The sequence below is a fragment of the Oryx dammah genome, unplaced genomic scaffold (assembly GCF_014754425.2).
Source record: "Oryx dammah isolate SB20612 unplaced genomic scaffold, SCBI_Odam_1.1 HiC_scaffold_17, whole genome shotgun sequence".
NCBI classification, from domain to species: domain Eukaryota; kingdom Metazoa; phylum Chordata; class Mammalia; order Artiodactyla; family Bovidae; genus Oryx; species Oryx dammah.
Window position 1 is genome coordinate 78675090 of NW_024070201.1, and position 23501 is coordinate 78698590.

The window sequence follows — 23501 nt, forward strand, 5'->3', positions numbered from 1 at the left end:
TAATCTATGCAGAAGTTAATGATGGCTTGGAGCAAGGTGATAGTGAGTGAAGTAGTGAAAATAATCTAGTTATTAGTGTGATTTCAAAAATAGAGCTTGCTGGATTTCTTGATATATTCAGTGGAGGACATTAGAGGGAACAGTGTTGATTCCTGTTTTTTTGGACAGTCCTAGAGGGAATGGTGTAGAAGAAGCAGATGTTTGAGAAAGAACAAGAAAGATGATTTCAGATTAGTCATGGTGAGTTTGAGATTTTTTAGGTCATCTAACTTAGAAGGGTTGCATAAACAATTGGACTTGTTGCATCAGATTTTATTAAATCAAAGTATATTGGCAAATGCTATGGTTTAACCTTCTCATATTACATGAAATCCACAAAACCAAATGACATCACTTAAGGAAAGAGATTGGAGAACAAAAAAATCAGGGTATGCTAATGTTACAAAGTCAAGATCATGGAGCAATACAGCTCTAAGAGGAAGAAGGAAAGAAAACTGTCACCACTGAGATGAGTGCTAGGGAAGACCTGTCCCTGGACACAGTTTTCAGTTGGGCAAGTAGGTTGAGGGAACTTCCAGGGGAGAAGTTAAATGTATACTGGTTATGCTGATAACTATAAATTCCAGAAGGAACAGTAGAGTGATTTCAGGAGTTGGGCAGGAGTGGCTGTTGGGCTAGTTTCTTGGTGAGTGACACACCGATAAAGGGAATTGTCTCAAAGTAGGTGATTTTGACCAGCCTATGAGCCTGTTGGGTGAAAAGGGAGGGTGAAGGTCTTGACAGAAGCCTCCTGACCCTGCTGTGGGTATTAGGGAGGTCACGGGAAGGCATTCTTATCTAGAGAAGATACCCTCTTGTTTATTGTTTACCTAAGTCAATACTCATATATTAAGTAATTAAGTAATGTTAGTCGCTCAGTCATGCCCAACTCTTTTCGACCCCATGGACAGCAGCCCACCAGGCTCCTCTGTCCATGGGATTTTCCAGGTAAGAATACTGGAGCGGGTTGCCATTTCCTTCTCCAAGGGATCTTCCCAACCCAGGGATCGAACCCGGGTCTCCTGTACTGCAGGCAGATTCTTTACCAACTGAGCTACAAAGGAAGCCCATATGTTAGATGTCCTTAAATCGGAGGAGGAAGAATATACTGGAAACCTTTCATTTCATTTTTTTTACCATTTCGCTTCTCAATAATATGAAGGAGTATGTCTTAATTGGGTATTTTCCTACAAGGGAGACGAAATAGTTTCAGGCACATTCTTGTAATAACATTAAGATAAGAATTATAAAAATCTTTGAATCATGTATTGACCTTTTAGCAGTCTTTCTTTAAGGGTTTTTATGGATTAGATCATCATATATTGGGTATTCGGGACGTAATTAAAAAGTGCACAAGAAGCTATGTGCCCTCAATTACAATTCAAATTTATTCTTCAAAGAATAACAGGGGTTTCAAAACTCCCATGAAGTCTTCAGCAACTCCTCCTCTCTAGACAGTGCCTTTCCATTATAACCTATGGAGCACCATTGATCACTTTGTTACTCATATTTGTTTTATCCTAATTTAAGCTTCATCCACCATACAGATCATCTATACTGTATAAGTAAAGAAACTTAATGAATTAAACTATGAGAGTTAAAACTACTGAGCGCTTTCTATTTTCTGGACATCATATTACATTGTGCATATCTACAATGAATCATCTCCCAGTCTTGGGAGATACTATTCCCATTCCACATATGGGGAAACTGAAGCTTGCTGACAAGGAATTACACACTGAAGTCCATAAAACTATCAAGTAGCAGAGCTGGTATTTGAAGTCATGTCAAAGCCTGAGTTCTTGATCACTAAAACATATTCTCCTAATATTTTATATGTAATCTAAACTCTCTACCCCAGCACTTGGCACAAAAAATTGTTTATTGTATTGGCTTATTCATGAGTGAGATGATTTATCGAGTTCATCATTCACAGGTAACGTAGGAGGTAAAAAGCTTAGCTTTGGGAATCAAACATACAATTAGCTAGTGGCAATTTGCTTAATACACTATCTTTCAGAATCCCAGCCAAGTGATAAGGACTATATCCACACAAGTATACAATCTAATTCCTCTCCCCTCTCCCCAGAAAGAAAAATTAAAAAAAAAAAAATACTTCTACACCTAAAAGTTACATAAGTTTTGAGTAACCTCAATTAATAAGCCACACAGAGTGCTGAAATTTGTTCAGTTATTCAGCCAACATTTATTCTCTCTCCAAGTACTAAGTACGTGCTTACAGTATATCCAGTTGTGTCCTAATTCCAAGGTTTACAATGACATAAATATATAGATATATATTCCATCAGAAAGTGTATAAGATGAAGACAGTTATATACAATGATCATTATTATGATATATTCTTATTCTTTATTCCCAAGGAGAGAGCATCATTTCTGTCCCTCAGGTCAGTGGGATGGTGCCATGATCTAATTTACAGTCTAGTTCACCAGGCCATATATCTAATAGTTAATAAGTCTGGGTGCCTGATGCCAGCAAAGCTTCAGAATGATAACTGGGGGAGTTCCTTAGTGATCACTGGCTAGGATTCTGCACTTTCAATGCAGGGGGCCCAGGGTTGATTCCTGGTTGGGGAATTAGATCCCACATGCTGCAAATAAAAGTTCACAGGCAGCAAGGAAGGTTAAAGATCCTTGTGCTACAACTGAGACCTGGTGCCACGAAATAAACAAACAAACATTCTTTTAAAAAGAATGAAACTGCAATCCAGGTTTCCTCATTCCTGTACATTCTTCTTTCTGATGTGATTTTTACACCTTTTCTTTCAGTGCATTTTTACCACGGGCCTGTTAGCCTGAACGCCCCGCATTTATCACTCTCTATTCCTACTCTTTTCATAAATACTGTCACGTGCTCTCCAGATTTTAATAAATTTTCCAGTTGAGATGCAAAGACATTGGGATTAGTCAATGGAGCTAAAATTACCAATTACCATACCCCACAAGAGGACATTTAAAAATGAGAAAGGTTTAACAACTTGCTTAAATTCTACATAGTCAAGCATGGGGAGGCAGAGACTCAGGACCTTCTTGTTTCTTTTGTTTGTTTTAACAAGATAAATGCATATCCTCCTTAAGAATTTTTATGGTGTTGGTGACACAGTCTCTTATTTAAAAATTACAGACACATAGTAACATTCCATTCAAAATGTTCAGTATTCAGTTATGAATACATAGAGAAGGAAACAGGTGCCTTGATGTATTTTCCTGGTTCCCTCTGCCCTGAAAAATTTATAAAGATTGCAGATTTAATTGGATGCTTACCTGGCTCCCTGGCCAATGAACAGACAAATTCAACACTTTCACATATGAGTCTCAAATCAGAAATTCAGTCCATAAAGAAAAGAAACATTCCACTGAAATGTTCTGAGTCTTTGACCAAAGGAAAAAGTTCTTCACAGTAAACAGAGATTTGGAAAAAAAAAAAAACAAAAACAAAAAACTACTGAATGGCAGAAAAGTAGTTAACATGACTTGCACAGTAAGAGCTGCTGATCTTTCTTCTTCTTAATAAATAAATCACTTAATTTCTTTAAGCCACTATATATTCACCTAGAAAATGGAGATATTAGAAAGGCAGCCCCAAACAACACCCTCCCTGAACGACTACTGCTTTATGAGAAAAGAGAATCCTTGTAGTGTCCTGAAAATGGGGGTCATCACAAAGTCAGGATCATTTGCCCTGGTCATTATTGCAGGCTCCCGGTACATCTCAGTTTGGGTAAGGCCATCATATCTGTCAGACAAGTATTGACAATCATTTAAATGAATGGATGGTCGAGGGGCTCTAGCACTTGGTCTGTTACCTGTAATATAAGGCCAAATGGAGTTATCGGAAACTGGAAGAGAGAGAGAAAGTTATAAACTCATGGACTTCTCAGGGGACAAAGCCCCCATGAGGACAACAGGCCCTAATCTCACTACTGGAGAACAGGTAATGAATGTGTCTATAGGAATCCAGCTCTGCTTGTTGAGGGAGGTCATGAGTGTATTAACATAATGTGTATTAATTCTCTACGACCATGCTAACCTCAAGTTACATCTTTATTTCTAGGGCCCAGTATTGACATAAACATGGGAGGCTAGGGAGAGAGGTCTGCCATTAAGCCAAATGAATCCCAGAAAGAATTTCATGCCTTATCTCATCTGAAACATTTGAACCATTGGTTGGAATTATCATTCATTCAACTGTATTGGTCCCAAATGAGTTTAACCATAGTCCTAGCCTTGGGTGTTCATATCCAAGCAGAAGAAACACGTGCTTAGTCCCATATGGTTTATTGGAGAAGACGAACATGAAACGAACTCACAAAGAAGGATAGAAAATTATAAATAGATAAAAATCTACCTTAAGTTGACAGGCCAGAATGTTTTCTCAGGAGAATCAACACCTCAGCTAAGACATAAAGGATGAATAAGTGTACATGGGAAAAACTACACAAAGTGAAAAGCTATGGTAACGATTCAAGTTGTCAAAGAAGTTGTCAGAATCTAAATAAGCCAGAGGGATTGCCCATAGTTAGCAAGACATGTTCCTTGGAAGTCTGTTTTCAGTGTCTGTCACAGAATAAAATTCATAAACAAATGCAAACAAACAAAAATGCTCATCTCAAATGTCAAAATTATCAGGAGGGCAACTAAAATAAATTAATTAATGTAAAAACAAAACAAAATTATCAGGTGGGATGATTGGTATGGGTTGTAGGAAAAGCATGGACAACTGGTAAGAATAATTCAACCCTTGTCCTACATAAAGGAAAAGCCACTGGGATTGGCAATTAGTTTCAGATTGGAGTACATTTTATTCTCACTAATTAGGAATCTGTATCATTGTGTGCCAAGTCATATCCTGTTTCTCAAGGAGAACCCATCATATTTAAAGTTACTCCCAACAGCCTGTGAGTTTTAAAAGCCCCAGTAGAGTAATTCCTAGGATTTACCTTGTGATTTTGGAGTGGTTAATATCTACTCTACTGAGAAACGACCAAATAGAATTCTCATACACCAAAGTATTCAGGCTGCACATATCTTTCAATAAATATTAGACTAACAATGTTTGGTGTTTATTGTTTTTGTCCTGGTAGAAACAGTTCTACTCTTATTACCAGAGATGCATTAGAATCTTTCTTCTAAGTTCACGGTGCAGACTATCCATATAGCATCAGACATATGAGCATATAAAGTGCAAACAGACATAACTAAATTCAAACACCAGATTCTATGCTTTGTACTATGAAACCTTTAACATTTTCATAAGATTAACCTGATGCTACTATATACATCATTGTATCAGAATATGCTTGGAAGGTAATTTTTATGTGTTATATCATTGCAGTGCCGAAAGTGATAATCACTCAAAAATGTTATTATGGTTATTGTTATTCTTTTATTAACTTACAAAGATTCCTTGAGAACGCACAACATATTAAAACCTTTTTTCCCAGAAATACAGAAGCTCACATTTTAAACTGGAATATTAAAAATGTATACAAATTATTATGCTGCAAATAAAATGTGATGATTATGGTTAGAGAAGTACAAATCAGGTGCTATTAGCATTTAGAATGACTGTAGTGTTGCCTTCATTAGTAGTATAATGCATATATATGTGGGAGGGGGGCGGGGGAGGGGGCAGGAGGAGAAGGGGACAACCGAGGATGAGATGGCTGGATGGCATCACGGACTCGATGGACGTGAGTCTGAGTGAACTCCGGGAGATGATGATGGACAGGGAGGCCTGGCGTGCTGTGATTCATGGGGTCGCAAAGAGTCAGACACGACTGAGTGACTGAACTGAACTGAACTGATGTATGCTATGGGCTTCCCTTGTTGCTCAGCTGGTAAAGAATCCGTCTGCAATGTGAGAGACCTGGGTTTGATTCCTGGGTTGGGAAGATCCCCCAGAGAAGGGAAAGGCTACCCACCCCAGTGTTCTGGGCTGGAGAATCCCATGGACTACAGTCCATGGAAAAAGGGTCACCGAGTCGGACACGACTGAGTGACTTTCACTTTCACTTTTCCATGTATGTTATGCCAATAACATACATAATATAACATATGGCTGCTGAACATATATGCCAAGCCTTACCTAATGCTGCTGCTGCTGCTAAGTCGCTTCAGTGTGTCTGACTCTGTGCGACCCCATAGACGGCAGCCCACCAGGCTCCCCTGTCCCTGGGATTCTCCAGGCAAGAACACTGGAGTGGGTTGCCATTTCCTTCTCCAATGCATGAAAGTGACAACAAAAAAGTTAGATTAAAAAAACAAGAGCTTTACAGAACTGCTTTAAAGAACACAGTATGAAATTTAAGATTTAAAAATGTGAAAGCACTTTTACAGACAAATCCTACAAAAATCTATCAGGGACCCTTCAGGAACCTGTGTGCATATCAAAGTAGTGCCCATGGCATCCTAGCCCAGTGCCCTGGGCAAGCTAATAGTTAATAGAGCACTCACAAAAACTCCCATGTAGACATTGTTATGACTGCCTTCTAAAAAGGAGAAGAAAAAAAAAAACACATTTGAGAAGTTAAGTAACTTGGAAAAAACACAGAGCAGAGGTATATGTGAGAATTCAGGCTATAGAAATACTAAATATTAATATTACATTTAAGCTGTATGCTTTTCTGCTAAGAAGGGTGTTCATACACAGCACAGAACAGCTGATATATGGTCGAAAGCGGATCGCAATAAGGCTACTTGTCTCAAAATGTGCTTCACAGAAATCCCTTTCTTCAAGATGGTAATATTTTTTCAGCTGTTCACATCTTCAGCAGCAGTTGGTGTTGTCAATATTCCGGACTTTGGCCATTCTGAAAAATGTGCAGTGTTCTTCATTGTTATTTTGATTTGCATTTTCATGATGACCTAAAAAGTAGAGACTAACTTAATTTTAAATATTAATGGTTGTAATTTTTAAGAGATTATATCTAAGAGGAGAGGATGCTTCAGGGCTGGCTTCATGAGCATGAATGCACTGCCATCACTCAGACCTTGTGCTTGGAAGGTTCTGCTCTGGGTTTAACACTCTGCCCTTGCCAACTTAAAATTACTATACATTCTGATCAAGGGGCTCAACATCTTTGCTTTTCCACTGGGATCTGCAAATTGCATAGCCAAAAATGATTCTTCACCCTTAAATCTCCAGGGAGGTTTTCCCATTTTATAAGAATAACTCACAGAAAATGAAGAACCCGATTCTTTTTCTCCTAAAAGGTGATATTCCCTCCCTACTAGGAGAGATAATCTATTCCTATGATATTTCACTTGGTTCTGAGGGATACATACTTAATTATCGCTGTCACTCCATAATGGGACGCACTGGCCCTTCAAGTCAAACCACAGGAGCCCTCAATGCTAGATTTCAAACATCACATGAAAAAAAGATGTACTACACACTTCCCACTTATGAGTCCATGTCCTTGAAATAAATATACATTTTCATATGTTTTATGTTATATATGTGTTCTAATTCATTTAGCCTAGAAAAAAATATTCACAGGAAAACCCACTACATAGGGAAATGATAATTCAAAGAAATTCACTATAGACTCAATTAATTTGATACTGTTCTCTTTGTAAAAGATATCTTTATAACTATTATCATATCTCTGAATGAGTCTTAGTGTTCTAATATGCCCAAATTTAAAAACTATGGTAGGTTATTCTTAGAGTGTGGTAAGTACTCTGTAGTAAACCTAGAGCAAAGGATATTTGGGACAAATATTAAGTATTAAAATGAAATAGCTTCAAATAAAGAGTTGTGTGTGTGTGTGTTTTAATTCACATACCAAATGTTTATTTCTATTTAAAAACATACAGATTAATATTTAACAATGTGTTATCAGACACCAAAACCATTGCTTCAGGCTATACTATAAAACTAGACAAGTCCCATTTGTCTATTGAACTCATTTTTCTGTTCATTCATGAGTATGTGAGTTGCATGTGGTTTACATTGATAAGATGCATGTAGGCATGTACTTAAATATGCATATAAGCATAAATATACATATGAACGTGGGTGATTATGGAAACAAATATGCAGTAAAAATTAATTAAAAAGAAAATTTGAAATATAGATTATAGTTTCAGGTTGATTCTCCTAAAGTTATTATTCCAGAGAACTCATTTTGTCCACATGTTTGCTTCCTAGACTCAAAAAGAACTTGAGAAAGGATGTAAAAAATTTAGATAATTATTGACCTAGCAAGTGAGTATTTTCTCTAGCAAGTATATGAACCCACACTACTGTTGTTTCTATATAATTAAGACATAAATCTTAGAGAAGATGTTGCTTTCCCCACAGCCTTTTTTAAGGCACTCTTGACCTCTTTGTTCCTCAGACTATAATCAGCGGATTCACCATGGGAACAACCAAGGCGTAGAACACAGACGCCATTTTGTCTGTGCTCATGGAATGGCGGGAGCCGGGCTGTAGGTACATGAAGGCACCTGTTCCATAGAAGATGGAGATGGAAGTGAGGTGGGAAGCACAGGTGGAAAAGGCCTTCTGATGTCCTTCAGATGAGCGCACCCTCAGAATGGTGACAAAGATAAACAAGCAAGAGATCAAGATGATCAGGAGAGTAAAGGTGATATTGAAGCTCACCAAAACAAAAAACGCCATCTCGCTTCTGTTGCTGTCTGAGCATGAGAGAGCCAGGAGAGGAGCAGCGTCACAGGAAAAGTGATCGATCACCCTGGTCTGCAGAGAGAGAGACTGAACGCATTCCAAGTGTGCACAGAGGCCACTAGAAAACCAAGGACGTAGGACGCCACGACCATCCAGGCACACACCCTTGGTGTCATGATGTTGGTGTAATGGAGCGGCTTGCACACGGCTGCATGACGGTCACAGGCCATTGAGGCCAAGAGAAAAGTTTCCACAGCAAGAAAGACTGCAAAGAAGAAAAACTGAGCGGCACAAGCTTTGTAGGAAATGGCCTTGTCTCCCATGAGGAAGCCAGCCATCACTTTGGGAGTGACGGCTGTGGAGTAAGCAAAGTCCATCAGGGAGAGGTGGCTGAGGAAGACGTACATGGGAGTGTGGAGACGAGAGTCCAGCAGGATCAGCGTGGTCACCCCCAGGTTCCCAACCAGAGTGAGGAGGTAGATGAGAGCGAACACTAGAAAGAGTGGGGTCTGCAGTTGTGGGTCATCAGTTATCCCGGCAAGGATGAACTCAGTCACCACTGTACTGTTCTCCATTGGGGTTATTTATGCATTATGAAAATGCACTATATCAATGAGAAAAGAAGATCTGGGTTGTAACTGTGCTTAGAAACATAATTACGTCCATATCAGAATTTGCTCAATTTAACATGGACATAACAACAAAAGTTAATTTTTAAATAATGGTAGAAACACAGAATGTTCTAGCTTAAAGAATTTTGAAGATTATATAACCCAATCATCTATCTTCATGAATGATTGAATCTTAAGTTCAGAACTGTAAACAGGCATCTACAAGATGATTGCAGAGATTCCTTAGAATGAGATTTGTTGGCGGACTTAACTGGAGATTCAGTGGTTAAGACTCCATGCTCCCAAAGCAAGGGCACAGGTTTGATCCCTGGTCGGAGAACTAAGATACAACATGCCATTCCGTGTGGCCAAAAAATAAAAATAAATGTTAAAATGAGATTTTTTTTTAGCCTCCTAATTCATATTTTCAAAAACAAAGAAATACATGCAATAAAATAGGTGACTATGATTTAAGTCATTTCATTGCAATCAGCACTATTGTATCAAGTTTAGTGTTAGTTGCTCAGTCGCGTTCGACTGTTTACTATCCCATGGACTGTAGCCTGCCAGGCTCCTCTGTCCACAGGATTCTTCAGGCAAGAATACTGGAGTGAATCGCCGTTCCCTGCTCCAGAGGATCTTCCTAATCCAGGGATTGAATCCAGGTCTCCTGTGTAGCAGGCAGATTCTTTACCCTTTCAGCTACAGGGAAGACCATTCTATCAAGAACAACATTATATTCTAGCAACACAAATTTTAGTAGATCATTTTTTAGGTTTCAGTACTCTCAGAGGATAATAGGATGCATAGAATGTGTAATTCCCAGACAGTGGGATACTATAGAAATTCAGACATCAGAGAGTAATTGTTTAAAGTGTGACTCCAGGTTAGGGATACTTGAATGCAAATTCTAGCTCCACCTTGTACTAGACAACTGACTTTGGGTGTTACTCAATATCAGTTGGCCATCAGTTTTCCCTTGAACATGAGTTCAAGGGAAAATGAAGTGATAATGCAAACTGGCATTGTAGGCTTTCACACATTATGACTAACACAGAGTCAATGGTCTACGTATTGATTCCAACGCTGAGCATATGTTGCAATTGAAGAATTCCAGATAACTGTGAAATTGAGCATTCTATATGCTCACTCTCCTTGCTATTCTTTGGAACTCTGCATTCAGATGCTTATATCTTTCCTTTTCTCCTTTGCTTTTCACCTCTTTTCTTTTCATAGCTATTTGTAAGGCCTCCCCAGACAGCCATTTTCCTTTTTTGCATTTCTTTTCCATGGGGATGGTCTTGATCCCTGTCTCCTGTACAGTGTCACGAACCTCATTCCAGCGATCAATGCAAAGAAATAGAGGAAAACAACAGAATGGGAAAGACTAGAGATCTCTTCAAGAAAAGTAGAGATACCAAGGGAAGATTTCATGCAAAGATGGGCTCGATAAAAGACAGAAATGGTCTGGACCTAACAGAAGCAGAAGATATTAAGAAGAGATGGCAAGAATACAAGGAAGAACTGTACAAAAAAGATCTGCACGACCCAGATAATCATGATGGTATGATCACTCATCTAGCCAGACATCTTGGAATGTGAAGTCAAGTGGGCCTTAGAAAGCATCACTATGAACAAAGCTAGTGGAGGTGATGGAATTCCAGTTGAGCTGTTTCAAATCCTGAAAAATTATGCTGTGAAAGTGCTGCACTCAATATGCCAGCAAATTTGGAAAACTCAGCAGTGGCCACAGGACAGGAAAAGGTCAGTTTTCATTCCAATCCCAAAGAAAGGCAATGCCAAACAATGCTCAAACTACTGCACAATTGGACTCATCTCACATGCTAGCAAAGTAATGCTCAAAATTCTCCAAGCCAGGCTTCAGCAATACGTGAACCGTGAACTCCCTGATGTTCAAGCTGGTTTTCGAAAAGGCAGAGGAACCAGAGATCAAATTGCTAACATCTGCTGGATCATGGAAAAAGCAAGAGAGTTCCAGAAAAACATCTATTTCAGCTTTATTGACTATGCCAAAGCCTTTGACTGTGTGGATCACAAAGAACTGTGGAAAATTCTGAAAGAGATGGGAATACCAGACCACCTGACCTGCCTCTTGAGAAATCTGTATGCAGGTCAGGAAGCGACAGTTAGAACTGGACATGGAACAACAGACTGGTTCCAAATGGGAAAAGGAGTACGTCAAGGCTGTATATTGTGACCCTGCTTATTTAACTTCTATGCAGAGTACATCATGAGAAACGCTGGACTGGAAGAAACACAAGCTGGAATCAAGATCGCCAGGAGAAATATCAATCACCTCATATATGCAGATGATGCCACCCTTATGGCAGAAAGTGCAGAGGCGCTAAAAAGCCTCTTGATGAAAGTGAAAGTGGAGAGTGAAAATTTGGCCTAAAGCTCAACATTCAGAAAACGAAGATCATGGCATCTGGTCCCATCACTTCATGGGAAATAGATGGGGAAACAGTGGAAACAGTGGCAGACTTTATTTTTTGGGACTCCAAAATCACTGCAGACAGTGACTGCAGCCATGAAATTAAAAGACGCTTACTCCTTGGAAGAAAAGTTATGAGCAACCTAGATATGTATATTCAAAAGCAGAGACATTACTTTGCCAACTAAGGTCCGTCTAGTCAAGGCTATGGTTTTTCCAGTAGTCATGTATGGATGTGAGAGTTGGACTGTGAAGAAGGCTGAGCGCTGAAGAATTGATGCTTTTGAACTGTGGTGTTGGAGAAGACTCTTGAGAGTCCCTTGGACTGCAAGGAGATCCAACCAGTCCATTCTGAAGGAGATCAGCCCTGGGATTTCTTTGGAAGAAATGATGCTAAGGCTGAAACTCCAGTACTTTGGCCACCTCGTGTGAAAAGTTGACTCATTGGAAAAGACTCTGATGCTGGGAGGTATTGGGGGCAGGAGGAGAAGGGGATGACAGAGGATGAGATGGCTGGATGGCATCACAGACTCGATGGATGTGTGTCTGAGTGGACTCCAGGAAATGGTGATGGACAGGGAGGCCTGGCGTGCAGCGATTCATGGGGTCGCAAAGAGTCAGACACCACTGAGCGACTGAACTGAACTGAACTGATATGCTCACTCATTCATGTGCTTCTTTCCCCGAATCCTTTCCGTCTCATATTCTGTCCATACTTTCCAGCAATTTTTCAAACAATAGTCCTCTTTTATTCAAGTTGTGCAGAGTCCAGCTATGCCAAGTAAGATTTGATTATTTTCTGCGTCATCTTGGGTATTAACTAGAGTGTATGAGCCTCAGTTTCTTAAAGTGTCAAGTGGGTATTACAATATCACCTGGCATTTATCAAGATTCAATCAATGTAAATATTCTTACTATTAGAAGATAGTGACAAAATGTATCTAGGGTCACAAAATGTAGGTGTCCCAAGGAAAGATTCCATGTCAGAATGAAATGGATTACTATGCTTTCACCCATTTCATTATTCTTTGTATGCATCTTATTAATCTACACAACAGTTAATGATGGCTTGGAGCAGGCTCTCAGTGAGAAATTACCCAATTCGGAGTGCATTTCAAAAGTAGAGCTTGCTGGATTTCCTGATACATTGAATGTAGGCATCAGAGAAAGAACAATAATGATTCCATTTTTTGGTATAGTCCTATAGGGAATGGTGTAGAAGAAGCAGATGTTTGAGAAAGAACATGAAAGACGATTGCAGGTTAGGCGTTGTGAATTTCAGATTCCTTCTGGCCATCTAACTTAGAAGGGCTGCATAAATAATTGAGCTAGTGGCATCAGATTTTAATTCCAGCTATGTTGGCAATTTGGTATTGATTTAACCCTCTCATATCATATTGAATCCACAAAACTAAGTAAGATCACTTAAGGAAAGAGCTTGGAGAAAAAAAAATCAAAGTATGAAAATATTACAAAGTCAAAATCATGGAACAATACAGCATTAAGAGGAAAGTGGGTAAGAAAATTTTCACCACTGAGATTGCTGCTAGGGAAGCCTTGTCTCAGAACACAGATTTCTGCTGGACAAGTAGTTAATGTAAAGTTAAGGTTATATTAGGAGAAGGAGGCAAAGTTATTATACATTAGGTTATGCTGATGACTGACTGTAGATTCCAGAAGGAACAGTAGAATGATTTAAGGAGTTGGGCAGGAGGGGCTGCTGGGCTTAAGAAGAGAGATATGAAGAGTTGTGGACAGTATTTAACAGGGATTGAGGGCTTTCCTGAAACTCCTCAGCTTTTTGGTGAGTGACACAGCAATAAACAGAATCATGAGATTAGTCCTGAAGTCTCAATGTAGAGGGCAAAAACCAGGCTATGAGGTTGTGGGGTGGGAAGGGAGGGTGGAGGTCTTGACAGAAGCCTGCAGCTCCCCACCCACCCCCACACTCCTGTTATTGGTGGTGAGAGGGTAACAGGCAGGAAGGCCAGGGGTCTCCAAACAGAGGAAATAGGCTGCACGTGTCAGACATTTGTTCTCTCTCCCTTAAGCGGCAGGAGGAAACAAACTATGTGTCAGGTTTTCTTTTTTTCTCTTAAAATTATATGTTGCCATGACAATACCTGTTTCCACCTTAACTTAGTTTTTCTCAAACCTTGGGCTAACCAATGCGTGTTTTTTTATGGAAATGTTTTTTCTTAAGCTATGTTAATGAAACTATGTATTTGCTTTGGAATTTGCCTTTCTTCAAAATGGTTCCACCTAAAACTACCATTTTTTCTTTTCTCAAACCTTGGGCTGATAATAGCTCAACAAAGCAGTATTCATATTTTATGGTGGGGGATGACCTCATGCCATCCTATCTCAAAGACGCATATTGTGGGAGAGGAGCCTGGGGAATCTCTGTCAGCCTTGAGGTGTCTCTCCTATCTGATGAATAGCTTTCTAACAGACGGAAAACATCTGACTGAAGACTAGCAGGGGGCACTCTTTCTGCCCCCTTCTGATGTCTATGTCAGAAACTTTCTCTATCTCTTTTATACTTTAATAAAACCTTATTACACAAAAGCTCTGAGCGATCAAACCTCGTCCCTGGGCCTAGATTGCATTTGTCTCCTCCAGAGGCCAAGAATTCTGGCGTCTTTCACATCTCAACAACAACCTTTCAGTGGTAGGGGGACTGGGAGGACTTATTATCCAGAGAAGACATCTGCTTGGTTCTTACTTACCTTAATCAATACTCTTATTGCTGCTAAGTCACTTCAGTCGTGTCCAACTCTGTGGGACCCCAGAGATGGCAGCCCCCCAGGCTCTGCCGTCCCTGGGATTCTCCAGGCAAGAACACTGGAGTGGGTTGCCATTTCCTTCTCCAATGCATGAAAGTGAAAAGTGAAAGGGAAGTCGCTCAGTGGTGTCCGACTCTTAGTGACCCCGTGGACCGCAGCCTACCAGGCTCTTCCGTCCATGGGATTCTCCAGGCAAGAGCACTGGAGTGGGGTGCCATTGCCTTCTCCAATCAATACTCTTATTAGATGTCCCTAAATCTGGGGAGGAGATATACTGAAACTCATTTTCTTTTATTTTGTAACCCACTTTCTTCTCAACAAAGTGGAGAAGTGATTCTTAATCCAGCATTTTCCTACAAGGGGGGAGAAAAGCTAGTTTCAGGTACATTGTTGCAATAAAATTAATCTAATGGTGAGAATAAGAATTATAAAAAGTCTTCAAATTATTGATGGACTTTTTAACCTTATTTCTTTGAAGTTTTTCATAGATTGTGCCACTCAAAATAACTGGTACCCAGGAGATACTTATAAAGTACAGTCTTCCTGACAAGAGGCTCTATGTCCTTGATAAAATTCAAATTTCTTCTTCAAAGAATAACACGAGTTTTAAAACTTACACAAAGTCTTAAGCAACTTCTCCTCTCTAGATGCCACCTTCCTGTTATAACCTATGGAGCACCATTAATGACTCATAACTCATTTGTTACTCATAATAATTTGTTTTATCTTAATTTAAGCTTCCTGTGAGCTTCTAAGAGTAGGAAATTTGATCTCAATTTGAAAATTCATTGTAATCTGGAGATTAAAAAAGAGCGGGAATAGAGAGAGGAGAATGAGGAGGGCTCATGCTTATAAAGTAATTAGGAAAGTGCATGAAATAAGAGGCGCAGACACCACACTAGAAAGAACAGTGCATGGGAACAAAGAAACCTGGACTCCAGCTATCGCTCTGAAACTTTACTGGCCTTAGGCACCCAGAGTAGTGATTAATTCTCAGGGACAAATGTACGACTTAATGACTGAACAGCAAACAAAATGAGGGACAAAAATAATGCTCTCTGCATGGGAATAAAGAATAACTATACCCCACATTGTTGTGGTTTAGTCACTCAGTCGTGTCTGACTCTTTGAGACCCAGTGGACTGTAGCCTGCGAGGCTCCTCTGTCTATGGGTTTTCCAGGCAAGAATACTGGGTGGGTTGCCACGCCCTTCTCCAGGGGATCCTCCCGACCCAGGGATCAAGCCCATCTCTCCTGCATTGCAGGTTTTTGTTTTGTGCTTTGTTTGTTTGTAACCACTGAGCCACCTGGAATACCTTGGGATTGGATGAAACAGCTAATATTTCCATATTCTAAAAGGGAAAACTGAAATTGAGATAGTCTGACAACCTGTCCCAGTGATACAAAGTCCTACATGGCAGAGCAGCCACCCAAGACCCTCTTGTTCCTTTCATTGTTTTATTAGATAAATACTCTCCTAAATAAATATCTAACATTTATTCGATAAATATTCTCCTTAAAAAGTCCATGATGTATGTACCATGTTATCTTGTTAAAAGTGACAGACACATAATAACATTTTCAAAAAGTTCAATATTGACTTAAGTGTAAATAAAGGGAGACAGGTGCATTGATGTATTTTCCTAGAAAAATCTGACCCTGCAAATTTATACAGACTGTAGACTAAGCAGAGGCTTACCTGCTCCCTCAAAAATGCAACAGGCAAATGCAGTACATTCACATGTGAGTCTCAAATCATAAATTCAGTCCATGGAAGAAAGGAGACATTCTACTGATATGTTCTTCTTAATCTTTGATCAAAAGGGAAAAAGTCCTCTGGATCAAGGTGATATTGAGAAAAAATATGTAATTCCATAAGAAGTAGCTAATATGAATTATATGGTAACACCTGCTGATCTCTCTTCTCAGATAAGTCACTTAATTGCTTTGAGATTCTATATGATCATAAAATGGAGATACTAGAAGGTAGCCCCCAACAGCAGCTTCCATGAAAGACTACTGCTGTCATGAGAAAATAGAATTCCTGGAGTGTCCTGAAAGGGGGCCAGCACTATAATCATAATCAAAGTCATTATTTGCAGTATTTTCCCGGGTCATTACTGCAGGCTCTCAGCATATCTCAGTTTGGAGAAAGGCCATTACAGGTATTAGACAACTGTTGACAATCCCAGTGAGTTGGATGTTCAAGGGACTCCAGCACTTGGTCTGTTACCTATAATATAAGGTCAAGAACTTGAAGAGAGAGAGAGTTATGTACCCATGGAACTCTCAGGGGGAAAGCCCCCATGGGAGCAACGACAAGTCCTCACCTCACCACTGGAGAATAAGTAATGAATGTCCATAGGGATCCAGCTGTGCTTATTGATAGAGACCATTGATAGGGAGTATATCAATATAACTTCATTATCTCTTTGATCATGCTAAAATTGAGTTACATCTTTACCTCCAGAAACCCATGAGACCATGAGTATGTTAATATTATTTGTCCTAATTCGCTTTGATAATGCTAAAATCAAGTTACATCATTACCTCTAGGAACCCATATTGACTTAAACATGGGTAACAGGGATAGAAATATATCATTAAGCCAAATAGATCATAGAAATTATTGCATCCCTTAAGTCGTTCGAATATTTGTATCACTGATAAGGATTATTTATTCATTCAACTGTTTATTGGTCCCAAGTGAGTTCAGTCAGTCTTGGCCCTGGCTGTTCATACTCAACACAAAGCGCACCTGGTTCTTAGTCTCATGTGCTTAAGTTCACTGGAGACAGACGTGAAACAAACACACAAATAAAGATATCATTACGAATAAAGCAAAATGTCCATATGAGAGTGAAGAGTAAAACTCTACTTTGAATTGATTGGTCAGAATGCTTTTCTCAGGAGAATTAATACTTCCGTCAATACAGAAGGGATGAATAGATGTAACATGAGAAAGACTACTTTAAAGGCAAAACCAATACAGATTTGTAAAGTAAAATAAAAAATAAAATAAAAATTAAAAAAAGTGAAGAGCTATGGTAAGGCTTCAAGTTGTCAAAGAAGTTGGCAGAATCTAAAGAAGCCAAGTAACTATAGGATAGTAAGCAAGATTTCTTTGGCAATTTAGCATTCTTTCCAGAAAAAAAAAAAAAATCTTTAAACAAATCCAGGCAAACAAAAATGCTCATCCCAAACACTGAGATTATCAGGAAGAAAGACTGATATAGATCATAGAATCATTAAGGACAACTAGTAAAGACAGCTCAGATCTTGTCCTGCATAAAGCAATAACCACTGGGATCGATGATTTTTTGTTGTTCAGACACTCAGTCGTGCTCAACTCTCTGTGACCCCATGAACTGCACAGCACGCCAGGCTCCCCAGTGCTTTACCACCTCCCTGAATTTGCTAAAGCTCATGTCCAGTGAGTCAGTGATGCCATCCAACCATCTCATCCTCTGTCGTCCCCTTCTCCTCCCGCCTTCAATCTTTCCCAGCATCAGGGTCTTTTCTAATGAATCAGTTCTTCACATCAGGTGGCCAAAGTATTGGAGCTTCAGGTTCAGCATCAGTCCTTCCAAAGAATATTCAGGACTGATTTCCATTAGGGTTGACTGATTGGATCTTCTTGCAGTCCAAGGGGCTCTCAAGAGTCTTCTCCAACACCACAGTTCAAAAGCATCAGTTCTCCTGCATTCAATTTCTTTATAGTCCAACTCTCACATCCATACATGACTACTGGAAAAACCATAGCTTTGACTAGATAATGATATTATCCACCACTATTATATTATACTGAATAATTTTACTGCACTAAAATCCTTTGTATTTCATCTATTTGTCCTTTCCAAACCCTAACTCCTAAAAAGCACTTATCTGTTTTACCATCTCCAATGCTTTACCTTTTCCAGGATGTCATATAACAAAGTCACATAGTTGATAGTCTTTTCAGACTGGTGTCATTCATTTAGAAATATGAATTTGTCTCCATGTCTTTTCATGACTTGATATGTCATTTCTTTCTAACACTGAACAGCATTCTATTGTTTGGATTACACAGCTTATTAGTCCATTCATTGATTGAAGGACATACTATATGCATCCAAATTTTGGCAGAAATGAATGAAGATGCTATAAATATCCTTGAACTAGCTTTTGCCTGGGCGTAAGTTTTCAGTCCCTCTGGGTAAATACCAAGTAGAACACGTGCTAGATTGTATGGTAAGAGTGTGTTTCTTTTTGTAAGAAGCTGACAAACTGTCTGCCAAAGAGGCTGCACCAGTCTGCCTTTCTACTGGCAATGAATGAGCGTTCCCGTTGCTCCACAACCTTAGTAGCACTTGCTGCTTCTGTGTTCTGGACATTGGCCATTCTCAAAGATGTGCAGTATTCTTCCACTGTTGCTTTAATTTGCATTTTCATGATGACTTAAAACTTAAGTCATCACGGAGAATAACTTAATTTTAAACATTAATGGTTTGGGAATTTTTAAAAGATTTTATCTAAGATGAGGAGGACTCCAGGGCTGGCTTCACGAGCGTAAATCCTGTGTGTCACTCAGACCTTGTTCGTAGAAGTTCTGCTGTGGGTTTAACACTCTGCTCTTGCCAACTTAAAATTATCACACATCTTTAACAAAGGGCTCGACGTTTGGGTTTTTCCACTGGGAACTGCAAATCATGTAGCAAAAATGATTCTTCACACTTAACATCTCCAAGGAGGTTTTTGCATTTTACAAGGAAAACTCATAGAAAATGAAGTCAGTTCCTTTTCTCAAGAAAGGAAATATCCCCTCCTTATCAGGGGAGATAATCTGGTGCTACATTTTTCACTTGGTTCTGAGGGATACATACTTAATTATCTCTGTCACTCCATAACAGGACGCGCTGGCCCTTCAAGTCAAACCACAGGAGCCCTCGATGCTGGATTTCAGACATCACATGAGAAAATGACGCACTACATGCTTCCCATATGTAAGTCCACGGTTTGAAATAAACACACATTTTCATACGTTTTCTATTATACATGTGTTCTAAATCATTTGACCTGGAAATAAATATTCACATAAAAACCAGTTTATAGTGAATTGATAATTCAAAGAAATCTGTTTTAGACTCAATTAATTTGATACTGTTTTCTTTGTAAAAGATATCTTTATAGTTATCAGATCTCTGAATTAGTCTTAGTGTTCTAACATACCCAAATTTAAAAGTCATGCTACGTTATTCTTAGAGTGTGGTAAGCATCAGTCAGTTTAACCTCCAATTTGAGCCAGAACGGAGATCTATCAGTTGAAGACCTGACTATATATAGGAAGGAAGGAGCATAAAATGTATCCTGGGCTGAGCATCTGAAGACAGAGTCAAGGCTTACTGTAAAACTAAATGCTGGTGTGTGTGTGTGTTTTAATGTCAGTGAATTAAACTATGTTTTCTTTAGTTTCCTTTGTCTTATATGCTGCTATTCTTTTTTCATTAAAGTCATCACATGAAAATGTTACTCTGGGTAATGAGTCAATAAAGATGAATACGGAGCTGAATAGAGGTGCCCATATGGTGACCTCCCTGGTGGTCCAGTGGTTAAATGTCCACCTGCCAGTGTGGGGGACACAGGTTCCATCCTTGGTCTGGGAAGATCTCACATGCTTGGGAGCAACTAAGCCCACGAGTCACCACTACTGAGCCTGTATCCTGGAGTCCTCGAGCTGCAGCTACTGAAGCCCGCATTCCTCGAGTCTGTGCTTCAAAACAAGAGAAGCCACCACGAGAAGCCACCACCACGAGAAGCCACCATGAGAAGCCTGCGCACGGAAGTGAAGAGCAGTCCCCACTCCCCACAACTACAGAAAGCCAGCACGAAGCAATGAGGACCCAACGGCCATGAAGAAATAAAATTGTTTTAAAAAGATGCTCATGCAATGATGCTTATTATCATTGAAAAAAGAATAAAACAAAAGCACTCAGTAATAAAAATCTAGAATGAGGATGTTTGGTACAAACAGTAAAATGAAATGAGTTTATCTTCAAGTAAGAAGTTTTTAAAAATAAAATTAATATCACATAGCAAACGATAACTTCTATTTAAAAATATATAGGTTTACATTTAAGGATGTATTGATGTATCAGACACCAAAAGCATTTTTCAAATTATGCTATAAAACTAGACAAGTCTAGTTTGCCTCTTGAACTCATCTTTCTGTCCACCCATGAATTGTATGAGTTGCATGCGATTTGCATGAATGAAATGCATGTTTGCATGTACTTAAATAGGCACGTGAGCATAGACGTGCATATCAATGTGGACGATCATGGAAACAAACATACGATAAAATGTAATTCAAAAGAAATCTTAAAAATATAAGTTATAGGTTCATAGTTGACTCTTCCAAAGTTATTTTTCATGAGATCTCACTTTGTCCACACATTTATTTCACAGATTTAAAAATAACTTGAGAAGGTATGTAAAAATTTTACATAATTGTTGGCCTAGCAAGTCAATACTTTGCTTAGCTTGATTGAACTATATCAAACCATCTATTTGTTTCTATATAATTAAAATATGTATCTTAGAGAAGACTTTGCTTTCCCCACAGCCTTTTTTAAGGCGCTCTTGACCTCTTTGTTCCTCAGGCTATAGATCAGCGGATTCAGCATGGGGATGACTATGGCGTAGAACACAGACGCCATTTTGTCTGTGCTCGTGGAATGGCGGGAGCCGGGCTGTAGGTACATGAAGGCGCCTGTCCCATAGAAGATGGAGATGGAAGTGAGGTGGGAAGCACAGGTGGAAAAGGCCTTCTGATGTCCTTCAGATGAGCGCACCCTCAGAATGGTGACAAAGATAAACAGATAGGAGACCAGGATGACCATAATGGTAAAGATGATATTGAATCCTGCCAGAATAAAAAACACCATCTCACTTCTGTTGCTGTCTGAGCATGAGAGAGCCAGGAGAGGTGTAGCATCACAAAAGAAGTGATCAATCACATTGGATCTGCAGAAAGAGAGACTGAAGGCATTCCAAGTGTGAACAGAGGCCTCGAGAAGGCCAAAGACATAGCACCCTACGACCATCCAGGCGCACATCCCTGGTGTCATGATGTTGCTGTAATGGAGTGGCTTACACACTGTGGCATGACGGTCATAGGCCATTGAGGCCAAGAGAAAAGTTTCCACAGCAAGAAAGACTGCAAAGAAGAAAAACTGAGCAGCACAAGCTTTGTAGGAAATGGCCTTGTCTCCCATGAGGAAGCCAGCCATCACTTTGGGAGTGACGGCCGTGGAGTAAGCCAAGTCCATCAGGGAGAGGTGGCTGAGGAAGACGTACATGGGGGTGTGGAGACGAGAGTCCAGCAGGATCAGCGTGATCACCCCCAGGTTCCCGACCAGAGTGAGGAGGTAGATGAGTGCGAACACTAGAAAGAGTGGGGTCTGCAGTTGTGGGTCATCAGTTATCCCGGCAAGAGTGAACTCAGTCACGACCGTGCTGTTCTCCATGGGGGTCATTTGTGCAGTATGTGAATGGCCTATAGCAGTGAGAAAAGAAACACTGGTTAGTACCTGAACTTAGAACTATCATGATGCCCAAGATGGCCTTATATCAGAATTTTCTGTGTTAACTTACACATAACAACAAAAGGTAATTTTAAAATATTCATAGAAATATGGAACGCTCTACTTTTAAGGATTTTGAAGATACTATAACCCAATCTTCTATCCTCATAAATGATTGAAACTGAAGTTCAGAGATGGAAAGAGACATGCAAAATCATCAGAAAAATCTGTCAAATGCGAGAGTTGTCTTAGGACTTCCCTGGCAGGTCAGTGCTTAAGACTCCATGCTTTCAATGCAGGTGAAGGCAAGTTCAATCCTTAGTCAGAGAACTAATATTTCACCTTCAGTGCAGCATGGCTGAAAAAGAGAAGGAAATGGCAACCCACTCCAGTGTTCTTACCTGGAGAATCCCAGGGATGGGGGAGCCTGGTGGGCTGCCATCTATGGGGTCGCACAGAGTCAGACACGACTGAAGTGACTCAGCAGCAGCAGCATGGCTGAAAAAGAGAAAGGGAAAAAAAGAGCCAGTTCATTGGAAAAGACCCTGATGCTGGGAAAGATTGATGGTAGGAGAAGGGGGAAACAGAGGATGAGATGATTGGATGGCATCATCATCTCAATGGACATGAGTTTGAGCAGACTCCAGGAGACAGTGAAGGACAGAGAGGCTTAACGTGCTGCAGTCCATGGGCTTGCAAGGAGCTGGACATGACTGAGCGATGGAGCACTCGTGCACCCTCGCTAGAGAGTGCTTTCCAGTTATAACCTGTGAAGTGCCGTTGGTCATTTTGTTACTCATAATAATTTATTTATCTTAATTTAAGCTTCCTATCCCTTATATGCAGAGTACCTCATGACAAACCCTGGGCCAGAAGAAGAACAAGCTGGAATCAAGATTTTGGGGGAAATATCAATAACCTCAGATATGCCAATGACACCACCCTTATGGCAGAAAGTGAAGAGGAACTAAAAAGCCTCTTGATGAAAGTGAAAGAGGAGAGTGAAAAAGTTGACTTCAAGCTCAACATTCAGAAACCTAAGATCGTGGCATCTGGTCCCATCACTTCATGGGAAATAGATGGGGAAACAGTGGAAACAGTGGCAGACTTTATTTTGGGGGGCTCCAAAATCACTGCAGATAGTGATTGCAGCCATGAAATTAAAAGACATTTACTCCTTGGAAGAAAAGTTATGACCAACCTAGACAGCATATTAAAAAGCAGAGACATTACTTTGCCAACAAAGGTCCCTCTAGTCAAGGCTATGGTTTTTCCTGTGGTCATGTATGGATGTGAGAGTTGGACTGTGAAGAAGGCTGAGCACCAAAGAATTAGTGCTTTTGAACTATGGTGTTAGAGAAGACTCTTGAGAGTCCCTTGGACTGCAAGGAGA

At 39.8% G+C, this 23501-nt stretch overlaps 1 protein-coding gene and 1 pseudogene across 1 annotated transcript; both read right to left on the reverse strand.

Moving 5' to 3' along the window:
• Window positions 1-8326: 8326 nt before the first annotated feature.
• Window positions 8327-9272, reverse strand: LOC120877103 (annotated as a pseudogene).
• Window positions 9273-21106: 11834 nt separating this feature from the next.
• On the reverse strand, window positions 21107-22060 carry LOC120877104 (olfactory receptor 5B12-like). Its single transcript, XM_040259432.1, has one exon. The coding sequence runs from the start codon at window positions 22058-22060 to the stop codon at window positions 21107-21109; it is 954 nt and encodes a 317-aa protein (XP_040115366.1).
• Window positions 22061-23501: the final 1441 nt, after the last annotated feature.

Coding starts and splice junctions, on each gene's coding strand:
- LOC120877104 (XM_040259432.1), bottom strand. CDS start 22,060: ATGACCCCCATGGAGAACAGCACGGTCGTGACTGAGTTCACTCTTGCC.